This window comes from Zeus faber (assembly GCF_960531495.2).
Source record: "Zeus faber genome assembly, chromosome: 15".
Lineage (NCBI taxonomy): Eukaryota > Metazoa > Chordata > Actinopteri > Zeiformes > Zeidae > Zeus > Zeus faber.
In genome coordinates this window covers 22406812-22419774 of record NC_137194.1, presented here as the reverse complement: position 1 = coordinate 22419774, position 12963 = coordinate 22406812, and the positions used below count along the sequence as shown (strand labels likewise).

Genomic DNA, 12963 nt, shown 5'->3' with positions numbered 1-12963 from the left:
GAACCACTAACAACAGTGAAATTGGAGTGGGTGTCATAACATACAACAATCACAATATATTACTTTCTGTTAATGTCATGAGAAGGAAAGCCAAGATAAACAGTATAGTTCATATGAATATTTGCCACATTAAGTGTATAAAATTCAAACTACTGTCTTATTTTTTGAATGCCATGTTTATCACTTAAAATATATCGGTTATTGCTTATTAATACTCAAATTTCAATTACTATATCGCTATGCCGTGCATCACTAAACATATTTGTAAATCTGTCTTTGCCCTGTGTTTTTAGAACCTCCCACTCAGCCAGTACCCTGAGGTTTTTGGGATGCATGAAAACGTGGACATTTCCAAAGATCTGCAGCAGACCAAGCTGTTGTTCGAATCTCTGCTGCTCACCCAGGGAGCTGGGGCGAAGGGAGGGGGCAGCTCTGGTGGAGACAATACCCTGTACGACATTGCAAATAACATCCTCACCAAGGTACATGCCTCCTTGTGCTCACTCATCTGCGCAATACACAGTGGAACGGTTAATCTTGCACAGTCTTTTTTGGAAAAATATATACACACATACATACACAATTAAATTCACTGACAGGTGAAGTGAATAACATTGATCATCTCGTTCCAATGGCACCTGTCAAGGGGTGGGATATATTTGGCAGCAAGTGAACAGTCAGTTCATGAAGATGATGTGTTGAAAGCAGGAGAAATGTGCAAGTGTAGGGATCTGAGCGACTTTGAGAAGGGCCAAATTGTGATGGCATCTGCATAATGGCAGGTCTTGTGAGGTGTATGCAGTGGTTAGTACCGACCAAAAGTGGTCCAAGGCAGGACAACTGGTGAACCGGTGACAGGGTCATGGGCGCCCAAAGCTCATTGATGCGTGTGGGAAGCCAAGGCTAGCCCGTCTGGTCCAATCTCACAGAAAAGCTACTGTAGCACAAATTGCTGAAAATGTCATGCTGGCTCTGATAGAAAGTTGTCTGAACACACAGTGCATCGCAGCTTGCTGCGTATGGGGCTGCTTAGCCGCAGACTGGTCAGAGTGCCCAAGCTAACCCCTGTCCACTGTCGAAAGTGCCTACAATGAGCACATGAGTGTCAGAACTGGACCCTGGAGCAATTGAAGAAGGTGTTAGGCTCACTGCCTCAGAACGGATGTGAACCCATGAGCACGACACAATCAGGTAAGAAGTCCACAAGCTTTATTCCTGCTTTAACAAAACCAGGAGATCAATCAGATCACTTGAGCTGCTACCCTTAAGTGGCTTGAGTGAAGAGACGTGGAAGTTAGGATGGATGCAGAGAGACTGGGGAAGACGCAGGTGAACAACTGCTGAGTTGATGATCTTGGCTATGGAGAATGGCCCTACAAAGCGCAGGGCCATGTTTCTGGACTCAACCCAGAAGGGGTAAGTCCAACGTAGAGAGCTAGACCTTCAGTCCCAGAGTGTAGGCTTGAGCCGGGTGCGGCGACAGTTGGCTGATCTCCGATAGCAGTCAGATGTGTGTAGTACAGTCGCACGGGCCGGATGCCAGGTACGTTGGCACCGCCGGATGAAGGCTTGAACAGATAGGATGCTGGCCTCGCCTTCCTACTCAGTAAACAGAGGAGACTGCTAGCCCCAGGAACCCTGGAATGGAGAGAGGCCGGTAGCAGAGCTACCAAGGTGTTATGGACACATTCTACCCATAACAGTTGTCTTGACCATGAGGTAGGATTCCATGAAACCATGCAGCGCAGCATGGTTTCCATCTCCTGGTTCATCCTCTCCGTCTGGCCATTGGACTGGGTATGGAAACCCAAAGAGAGGCTGACGATGGACCCCAGCAGAGTGCAAAATTCAGTCCAGAAATGAGAAGTGAATTAAGCCCCCCTATCAAAGACGATGTCTCTAAGGAGGCTGTGCACTCTAAACACTTGATTTAGCATGACTTCTCTCTGGATGTGGGCCATTTAGACAGTGGAAGAAAGTGAGCAGAGTCCAGAGAGACGTGGGGCCGCTGACACAAGGAATGGGCAGAGGCTGGAGGACACCACCTGGGGCTTAACGGGAGTTCTTGTTCTGTGAGAATAATGAACATGCGGCCACAAACTCCAGGTGCCCCGATCCATGGATTCCCACAAGAAATGTTGTTGAAGGGAGAGATTCCTGACTACTCCTGGATGGCAAGCTAACCAGGAGGAATTTCCCCACTGCAGAATCTGAGCACAGACATCGGCTGGCACAAAAAAGGTGATTATCAGGGCAAGTGCTGGGAGATGGGTGTCGAGAAAGAGAGTTCTTCACCTTCCGCTCCACCTCCCAGGTAACCACACCGACTATACAGGATCGGGCACTCTGGCTGTGAAGGATGACCCTCAGCTTGGTAGACGTGAGAAAGGGAGTCAGGTCTGGTGTTGTTGGATCCCTGGTGGTATGAAACACAAAAGTCAAATAGATTAAAAAAAAATAAAAAAACAGCACCCAAAGAGTCAAAAATGGTTCCTCAACTCCTCCAACACCATCTTCACTGCCAACAGCTCTCGCTGCCCAATGTCATAATTGCGCTCTGTAGGGCATAACTTGTGAGAGAAGAAGGCATAGGGGTGACACTTTTTGTTGACAGTGTAGTGGAAAAAACTGCATCTAACAATTAAACTGAAGAAGAGAAGTTCGAGAGAGTCGAGGTCTGAAGATATAAGACTTTATTATCACTTGCAAGAAGTGACAACAGAATCTGAGTTGGTTTGGCAAAGAACTGCCGAGCCGCTCATGGACTCCTCCTTTTAACCTCTTTCTGTTGGTAGAGAAAGTACATCTGTATACTCAATTAGGATCCCTTCCTTCCTCCTATACGGTCAATAGTGCAAAGAAGCCATTTGTCTGCATTCTTTGACATCAGTTACAACAACAAACCTCCCGACACTAGTCCAGGCCACATTTTATGAGGGGATGTTTGCATTCACACACCTTCCCATGTCACATGGCCCACAGTCAACAAAGCACTTATTCATGTCTTTGCTGACCCCTGTCTCACACACACTTACTTCATTCATATAGCATATGGGCAAGATAACGAATGCTCTTTCTTATTTAATGGTAGAATATAATGAACATATTTCTTTTAAATGTACTAGTAAATTTCTCCCATAACAGCAGCTTCCTGGGAGAGTACGGCCCCTAGGCCCAAATCTGAGGCATCCACCTCCACCACAAACTGACGGGAGGGGTCAGGCAGGTTGAGAATGGGTGAGGAGGTGAACCGTCTCTTGAACTCACAAAGTCATTGTCCACCGCAGGTGACAAGAGGAAAGGAGAATTTGGGGAGGTCAATGCAGTGAGTGGTGCCACCACCAGACTATATAGTTCCAGAGGAACCCTCTGTAGGAGTTGGCGAACCACAAGAACTGTTGCAACTTCTTCCTGGGGGTCAGTACTGGCCAGTCGACGACCGCCTTAACCTTCGTTTGATCCATCTTCACATTCCCTTCAGCAACCCCAAAGCCCAAGAAGGAGACCTTGCGTACATAGAATTTGCACTTATCTGCCTTTAAGAACAGCTTGTTCTCCAGAAGCCTCTGGAGACTGACAGCCTGTGACATGGCTCTGCCAATCCCAGCTGAGCAAGGAGCAGGGGACAAGAGGGTCTTGCACAAAAGACCATGCAGCTCACCAGAATCCACTGGTTGACTGATGAGCCCCTCCTTTTACCGAACAGTTGGACACATAATGGCCCCTCCTCCCACAGTACAGACAGAAGTTCTCCCTCTGGCAGTGTTCCGCTGACGACATCCTGGTCCTGCCGAGCTGTATGGGATCTGACGAGTTGCTAGGGGTGCTCGAGGTAGGATCCAACAAGGAAGAAGGAGGCGTTGCTGGTGGTCGTGGAAGACCTTAGGAATGACTTGTCAGCACCCTCTCACGCCTCCGCTCCAGGAGACGTCCTTCAATGCGAATGGCCATGGGGATGAGTGTGCAGATCTGGCGGCGCATCTCGAGCTGCCAGCTCATCCTTGATGACATCAGAAAGCCTGTGGTTATATTTGTCGGCCAGTAATAAGGAATTCCAATCACTCTCTGCTGCGAGGGTCCGAAACGCATTGGAATGGGCGAAAACTTGCTGCCCCCCCTAGACCAGGTGAAAAAGTCCACGAGCAGCCTCACAGCCAGGTGTAGTGTGGTCGTAAACCCTCCGAAGACCATCAGAGAAGGCTGTCACCGAAGAGCAGAGGTCTGACTGCTTCTCCCACTTGGCGGCACTCCAGTCCCAAGCCCTTCCTGTGAGCTAAGTGACCATGAAAGCCATGTGTGACCTCTTGTTGGGATATAAGGATATAAGGACCGGCAGGTACCTGGAGCTCCAGAGAAGTGCTCGGGAGCGGAGAGGTGAGGTTCCGGACTGGAAACGGCACAAGCAGGAGAACTGATAGATAATGCATCAGCCGTTGTTTGACTGACCAGAGTGAGCAGCTGGATCCGGTCGCAGAGAGCCTCCAAACGTTCGTCATTGCGTCCAGAGAATTCCTGGCTTGTGTTGATGTAGAAGACAGGCCTGTGCGGCCGTCACCGTCTGAGTCTCTGAGTTGGCTGGGTTCATTTGTGGCCAGATTGTACTGTTACACTCACTGACTCAGAACAGATGTAAAGCCATCCGCATGACACAAAAACAATCCAATAAGATGTCAAAATCCACCAGGTTTATCCAACAAACAGGCAGGGGTCAAAACCAGGAGATCAGTCAAAGAATTCAGAGTTATCAGGGAAGGGAACAGGCAGAGAATCAAGGTCCAGCGAAACAGGCAGAGAATCCAGGAAATGAGGCAGAGGTTCAGACAGGAATCAGGAAGCAGTGCGGAAAAGCTCAGCGTAATGCAAAAGATAATCTGGCAGAGAACAAAGGGAAGTGGACTGGTATTTATACTGAGGAACTAACGAGGGCATGAGCTGCAGGCGGAGGAAACCAGGTGAAGGGAAGGGAGTGAAAGCAAAGCAAAAGGGGGTGGGCGGATCTGAAATGACATGGAGGTTAGTGGCATGGCATTAAAGAAATGACCAGATGAAAATAAAACATGAAAAATACTGGGAAATCAGGGAGGATTCATGACAGAAGGTGGCCTGGTCTGATGAATCACGTTTTCTTCTACATCATGTGGATGGCCAGGATTAGGGTCCAATCCGATCAAGCATCTGTGGGATGTGCTGGAACAACAAGCCCGATTCATGGGGGCCACACCTCGCATCTTACAGGATTGAAAAGGATCTGCTACTAACGTATTGGTGCCAGATACCACAGGACACCTTCAGAGGTCTTGTGGAGTCCATGCCTCCACGGGTCAGAACTTGCTTTGGCGGCACGAAGGGGAGCTACACAATATTAGTGATTATTAGTGGTGGTTTTAATGTAGCCCTGAAGCCCCGCCCCACTGGTGCACATAGCTGAGCGGGGGCATGTTGTTTATTAATATTACACATGTTGCAGGTTCAAATCGCATTAATATGCGACAATTCATCAGGATGAATGGTTGTCGAGATAATCAAAGGACATACATACAGACAGATGGACAGATGCCTTCCTTCATAGTTAGATTAGATTGCATTTTTTTAAGTTTTCTTAATTTTTACGTGTATTGCATACTGCCAATTGTTTCTATTTTTACTACTGCTTCATTATTATTATTATTATTATTATTATTATTATTATTATTATTTATTTTTATCTATTAATCTATTAATTTATCTATCTATCCATTTCCCCATAATCAATCCATATATTTCCATAATGTTATTTATTGTAAGAATGGAAGGCTAAACTGTACCATGTTTGAACTGTACTTTTGTTTTTTTTCTTCTTAATCTTTCTGTGATAAGAAGCTATACAAATAAACCTGTCGGGTGTCAACTTACTATTGAGCTTGTTTCTCTTTTAGCTTCCAGACAATTTTGATATTGAGGCTTCACTTTTGAAATTCCCAGTGCGTTATGAAGAGAGCATGAACACCGTGCTGGTCCAAGAGATGGAGCGCTACAACACGTACGGATATGAAATACAATACATCATCAAACCACACTGATAGCACTGCTTAATATAATACCCCTTCACCGCTGCTTCGTCCTCTCCTTTAGGCTGTGTGTCACCGTGCGCGGCAGCCTACAAAACCTGCTGAAAGCCATCAAGGGTCTTGTGGTGATGGATGCAGAGTTGGAGGCCATCGCAGGCAGCTTGTTGGTCAACAAGGTCCCTGAGAAGTGGAGCAAGCGCTCCTACCCGAGCCTCAAGCCCCTTGGCAGCTACATCACTGACTTCCTGGCTAGGCTCAAGTTTCTGATGGTGAGGCTATTAAAATCCAATCACATGACTACTGTTGAATTAGTGAATTACCATTGAATTAATTCAAACATAAATTGTTGTATGACTTACTATTGTGAAAGCAGCCCATGTCGGACTGGGAAATATTTGTACTGTAGCACAGATGAATTTAACCATGCTTATATTTAGTAATTTCTTGTGTATATCTAATTATGTTTCTACAGGATTGGTACAGAGACAACAAGCCCCCTGTTTTCTGGCTCTCTGGATTCTTTTTCACCCAGGCTTTCCTAACCGGGGCCATGCAGAACTATGCACGGAAATACCACATCCCCATTGACATGCTGGGCTTTGATTTTGAGGTCAAAGAGACACAATATGCACCGCAGAGGAATACAAGTCTTTGTTGTTGCACTACTTATTGTACTCCATGCTTATGATCTGTGGTCTTCTTTACCTTAAACAACATCTTACAGGTTCTCCCGACCAGTAACGCACGCATAGCTCCGGTAGATGGGGTGTACATTCACGGGCTGTTTCTGGATGGAGCTCGCTGGGATAAAGCAAGGTAAAATCTTTGGAAGAATACTATCTATTATTGTGCAGAGAGATGTGAATAATAATTTATAACAAGTATAAACCTCTTCTCCTTTCTTTTAGCGGTGTACTTTCTGAGCAGAATCCCAAAGTCCTGTTTGAAGCAATGCCCATCATCTGGATCAAACCAAGTAAGCGTAAACACTCCGCTGCAAACAGATGACACGTTCCTTGGGGGACAAATTCCAGAAATATTCTTCAGCTTTCTGTTTTAGATTTGCTTTTTCCCCATTTCATTTCATTGAGTGTGTAACTGTTTCCCTCCGCACCATCCAGCTGACAACACACCTGGTGATCCGGAAAAGCTGTACGTTTGCCCTATCTACAAGACCAGCGAGAGGAAGGGAACCCTCTCCACCACGGGCCACTCCACCAACTTTGTCATCGCCATGACGTTGCCCACCAGCAAGCGCCCGCAACACTGGATCAAGCGTGGCGTTGCCATGCTCTGTCAACTCGACGACTGAGATATGAAAAAATAAACAAGTTCTTTGATTGAATCATTTGATCAAACGTATATTTTCTATAATAATCTAAATGAATAAATGTTTACGCTCTGTCTAAATCTGACATATGGGTTAACTTATCTTCCAAGTTGTGTGTGTGTGTGTGTAGTTAGGGATGAACCTATGAAGTTTTGGCTTAGGGAGGAGGGACCAAATAAATCTATATCTTTATAAATGCATTTAGTGTTTGAGTCTAATCTGAGATCCCAGCCGTGGGCGCTGGCCTGTAAAACGACTGGAAATGAGCGCATGTGATTTGCAGCGAATAGCGGGGGAGTTGCACCGCTGAAGGTACGGCCGCACCGCGGGTGGCGCGTTTCAAACGGGGCTCGGCTTCGTCCAGCTGCGGGGGGCAGGGCTACGCTCGGCGACGGCGACAAGTCGGACGGACTTCCAACTCTATACGAACGAGCGGCGCCGGGCGACAACCAATAGGAGGGAAGGGACGCTGTCGAGGCGCTGGTCCTCGAAAAATGGACGCCCGCCCGTGGAGCCAGGTGTTGCCTGACACCAGATATTTATAGCGGAGCGGCTATAAATAGGTGTTTCGTAAGCCCGCGGAGCCTCGTCTACTGCGGTGAGAGCCGCCGAACGCGCACAGCCCGAGCAGGTAAACACGAGAATAATAGACCAAGGCCTTTTTTTTTTTTTTTTTTAATTGCATTATAGTGTGTTGCTTTATTCAACTGTTTAACTTATACTTTTGAGTTTAATGTTGTTTGTTTGTTTTGTATCTAGAAAAATGCAAAAAAGAATAATGATCAAACTTGTTTTAATAAAGTTCTGTTTTTGTTGTTAATGTCCACTCGGGTTTTAGATCATTTTAAATGCACTTTTGCACTTTGGAACTTTCTTTTTGTTAAGTTCTATATAAATAGAGCTTTATTTCCCAACCTACTCAGGCGTTTTTTCCAAAACATGTTTTAATATTTCCCTTATTTTAAGACGGGGATGTTAATTCTGAAAAGTTGTCACTTCAGCAATCTCTGCCTTACATGTAGGTTTAACCAACCCTAGCTATCTTCCATTAGCTATGACTAACTCTTCTTGTTTCTAGGTTGACTAGCTCCAACTTGTTGTAATGACATAATGCACTAATATTTAAGTCAAAGATGCTGACTAGTTTCAAGCTGTTGTATTGACGATGCACTAACACATGAGTTGTTGATGTTGACCCGCTTTTAAGCTGTTATTTTGCCATAATGCACTAACATGGGTACTTATCATATTGCACTAACATACAAAAAAACTAACAACACTATTTTATTTAGATTCCTTACGGCCTCTTGCCCTTGTGTCTGGTTGGAGTTAGGGTTAGAAACAGGAGATCATGCACTTAAATCCGAGGTTGATCCAATGCTCAACGCATGCTTCGATTGTTTCTAGCCTCTCATGTAAGCCGCTTTGGACAAAAACGTCTGATCAATGAATACATGTAACTGTAAGCGTGTTTGTTAAGATAAGACCTACAGTATGCTGTCATGCACAAACTAAGTTATTGCAGGTTAACTGTAACCTCCAATTTCAATATTGTCAAACATTTGGTCACTAGATGATGTTTCCTTAACCACTCCAAACTCAGCTGCCACATTCTCTCTTGCATCGTACAATCTTGGCTCTAAAAGTGCCGTGAGGTTGTGCTCTGTCTCGACTGCTGTATTTAACGGCCTTGTTTACCTCGTGGCTGTGTCTCCACAGAGTCATTTGCGTTGATCCTTTTCGGGGTAATAGATGACCACAGAGAGAAAAGATGTCTTTTACGACTCAGAGGAGGACATCGACGAAGATGAGGCGACGCAGTATGTAATCAAACAGAGTTTGATTGAATATAGGAAACTCAAAGGCTTGAATCCCAGGTAAACCAATCTCAAACGTACACGGTTGATGTCTTGGTTCACCGTGTAACACCTTGGTCTTTTTGATGTGTCCACAGTGATTTGAGGGGCAGTGAAGACCCAGATGAGATCTTTACCGCCATTAAAGAAGGTGAAGCTTTCTCTACATAATAATGCAAAATGTCCTTCATTTTCCCCAGTCGGTAAATTTTATATTTGTGTTTCCTAATGCACCCTTCGCACTATGCCACCCAGGCGATGCAGATGCTCTGAACCGAATGACTGTGCAGCCGTGGGCTCTGTCCAAAGTGGATGAGCGGGGATGGATTCCTCTGCACGAGGCAGCCGCTCAGGGCAGCAGGAGGATCCTGGAGCTCATCTTCTCGGGTAGAGTAACCATGACATTAATCCTTCGTAACGGATCTAGCTTCCAGTAGATTCATTGTTTGGCGTTTTGGCTTTAGCGTCGCCGCAGGGGGCAGGCCACTGTCGCACTCTCAAAGGTGAGACGCCGCTGTTCCTTGCGGTAGTTCACGGGCTCAGGGAGAACGCCACGTTCCTTCTTCAGAACGGATGCAGCCCGGACCTGCAGAACGATGAGCAAGACTCTCCTTTAGTGGCGGGTAAGGTTTGAAAGCAAAAAAAGGCAAAAGGAAGTAGATGTTCAATTCAACGTTCTGCTCAAGTAAAAGTCTGAAAATACTTTTAAATGAAATGTACACAAGTAACACAGATAAAAGGACTTGTTCAGCATCATATATTCACATATATATATCATCATCATATACATCATCTTATATTTCAGTGAGAACACACTTACTGCACTGATCTCTTGTGGCTCAAGACACAAATGTTGATAGTTCAGTTGGTGCAATGGCTTCCTCTTGCTGCCGACAGGCTCAGTTGTTTGAGGAAAACATAGTATACTAATACATAATTTGTTGTTGTTTTATTTATTATTTGAATAATTATAAAAATTCTCTAAAATGGAGTTGCACAAGTAAAGTACGAATGCCTCAATTTTGTACGAAAGCACAGCACTCAGTTCTCAGTTTCTCTCCATACCAGTTGAACATAATCAGATGATTATCTTTCAAATAAAAACAGCTGAACTATCTATATTTAATATTTTTTCCTTCCCACCTCCTTTGGAATAGCTATTCTAAATGATCAGTACGACCTGGCCACACTCCTGCTACGCCACGGTGCCAGTTTGGACCAATTGGGACCGCTTGACCGGACGGCGCTGCACGAGTCGGCCTTCCTGGGCCTTGAAAACTTTGTGTATTTGCTCCTGGAGTCCGGTGCTGACCCAAATGCCTCTGATGCCAAGAAGAAAACCCCCCTGGCCTTGGCTGCACAGAATGGACATTTAAACGTAGTGGAGATCCTGCTACAGAAAGGTAGATTCAGTTATCGGATTCTATAAACTGGCGATGGGTAGTTGTAGTGTCACCTCACGTGCTATGTGCTCGTTCTCTCAGGAGCCCGTGTATGGCACGAATCTGACAAGTTTGGAACCATTTTGTTTGAGGCTGCGGCCTCAGGAAACCCTGATGTAATCTCCATGCTGCTAGACCATGGAGCGGATGCCAACGCGCCTCTCTACAGCGGCCACCTGCCCATTCACAGAGTGGCGTACCATGGACACATACTGTGAAAAAAATCTAATTGAATTTACCCAGTTTCTCCTGTGATAGTTTCCTCATAAACCTTACCTTTTTCAACAAACACCAAACAACTAAACAATGTTCCCTCACTGACAGGGCGCTGGAGCACCTGATCCCAGTGACCAAGATGGAGGCGGTGAAGGATAGTGGGATGAGTCCGCTCCACTCCGCGGCCGCTGGAGGACATGCGCAGTGTCTCGAGCTGCTGCTCCAAGCGGGGTACGACCCCAACTTCATGCTGCACCCGCAGGTGCGTCGCAACTACGAAGACGAGCGCAGGTCAGCCCTGTTTTTTGCCGTGTCCAACAATGACCTCCAGTGCACTCGCTTGCTGTTAGAGGCCGGCGCCATGCTGAACCAGGACCCGGTAAAGTGTCTGCAGGTGGCCCTCCGACAGGGCAACTATGAATTAATTAACACCCTGCTGAAGTTCGGAGCCAACGTCAACTACTACTCCCGCGTCAATACAACGCACTTCCCCTCGGCGGTGCAGTACGCCCTCAAGGACGAGGTCATGCTCAGGATGATACTGAACCACGGCTATGATGTGCAACGCTGCTTTGACTGTCCCTACGGCGACTGTTCCCATGACTATGCACCCTGGACCGCCTCGGTCGTCAAAGACATGGTGGTGAGAGAGACCTTGTCTGAGTAAACAATGGGTTTAAGGGGTAAAGATAATTGATTTGCACGTGGCTTTTTAGTGTTTTTCTTTTTTTATAAATTTTTTTTCCTCCCCCTCAGCAACTCACGTGTCTTTGTCTGCCGATGTCTCTCTGTCTCGTCCTCTTTTGTTTTTGTTTTTTAGTTCTGTGAAGTTATAACTGTGTATTGGTTCAAACACATATCCGGCCACGTGGTGCGCATTATGCTGGACTACACGGACCACGTGTCGTTCTGCACAAAGCTCAGGGACACCTTGCAGGAGCAGAAACAGTGGCCAGCGATCTGTCACATTCAACGTGAGAGCACTTCCTCAATCCCTCACTTCCTTTTTTTTTTTTTTCCAACTCCACTTCCCATTACCTTGTATTGGTTTTCGTCATTCATTTTGATTCTCAAAACCGCCTTTTTTAGGAAACGCGCGGGACCTGAAACACCTGTGCCGCCTGCGGATAAGAGAGCACCTCGACCGTTTGCGCTTGAGAGCCCCGGTCTTCATCAGCCTCCTTCCTCTGCCTCCCAGGCTGAAAGATTACCTCCGCTATAAAGAGTACGACGTCTACAGTCGGGGCAGCATCGTCGACCCCTAGCCAAGGCAAATATTTAAAACTGCAGCGAGCCAAAAACCTGTGTCTGCGGTTGGATGCGATGGCCGTGTTATTTACTGGCATTTCAAATATATTGTTTTTAAAGGATTTTAAGTCTTAAGTTCAACTTGTCTTCTATTTTATTGTATATATTCGAAACACGCACACAGAGCTACACTCTGTCGTCCAGGTGATACAGGTGGTTAGAGGAAATTCTGCTGATTGGGCGCCTCCTGGTGGTAAAATGTTGTATTACAATAGATAGTCATGTCTGAGGATGCCATTGTTTTTATATTAATTTTTTTTTTTTGGTGTAATCAAAGACGAGTCAAGTCTGTATGGGCTTTTGCAATATCATTTTCAACAATAGAACGCTTTAACTCTGTTTGTTTTGAAGTTGTAACGCAGCAAGTGAATACATGCCCTTGAGCGCGTCCCTAACAGTGGTGATAGATCTTTCAACAATTGTGCATCATTATCATTATCACCAGAGAGAAAGTATTTACATTTATTGAAGTCGGGCTAATCTTTTAAAAACTCGTACATTTATGAAGAGACGCGAGAAGCAATACCGTTTTTAAACTTTTACCTGAATATATGTTTGAAGGTACTTTTGACTCAGTTCTTTTACCTCTCTTGACTCTAAAACACAGAATTTGAAGCCGCTTGCTTTGGCTCTAAACGATAACTCAAAAAGTTATAGCTGCACTGAATGGCCCTGTGGCGCCGTTCCATCAACTATAAGCATATCAAAACAGATTTGGATGCGTGTCAATACTTTTGCGAGTACTTCTAGTTGCGCTTTGTGTA

General features: G+C 45.6%; 2 protein-coding genes across 2 annotated transcripts in view; both read left to right on the top strand.

Moving 5' to 3' along the window:
• The window catches only part of dnah12 (dynein, axonemal, heavy chain 12), a gene marked incomplete at both ends in the record, with an annotated part of 28813 nt that extends 21454 nt beyond the window's left edge, over positions 1-7359 (top strand). The window contains 7 exons of the mRNA XM_080015312.1: positions 294-482; positions 5916-6019; positions 6112-6316; positions 6520-6657; positions 6772-6863; positions 6956-7023; positions 7169-7359. Of these exons, the coding sequence (XP_079871438.1) occupies positions 294-482; positions 5916-6019; positions 6112-6316; positions 6520-6657; positions 6772-6863; positions 6956-7023; positions 7169-7359 (987 nt within the window). The remainder of the gene's footprint in view (positions 1-293; positions 483-5915; positions 6020-6111; positions 6317-6519; positions 6658-6771; positions 6864-6955; positions 7024-7168) is intronic.
• Positions 7360-7790: 431 nt separating this feature from the next.
• On the top strand, positions 7791-12274 carry asb14b (ankyrin repeat and SOCS box containing 14b). The gene is made up of 10 exons (XM_080015914.1): positions 7791-8008; positions 9097-9254; positions 9332-9384; positions 9489-9620; positions 9698-9856; positions 10391-10636; positions 10718-10889; positions 11000-11534; positions 11712-11865; positions 11981-12274. The coding sequence occupies exons 2-10, from the start codon at positions 9130-9132 to the stop codon at positions 12154-12156; spliced, it is 1752 nt and encodes a 583-aa protein (XP_079872040.1). The 5' UTR covers positions 7791-8008; positions 9097-9129; the 3' UTR covers positions 12157-12274.
• Positions 12275-12963: the final 689 nt, after the last annotated feature.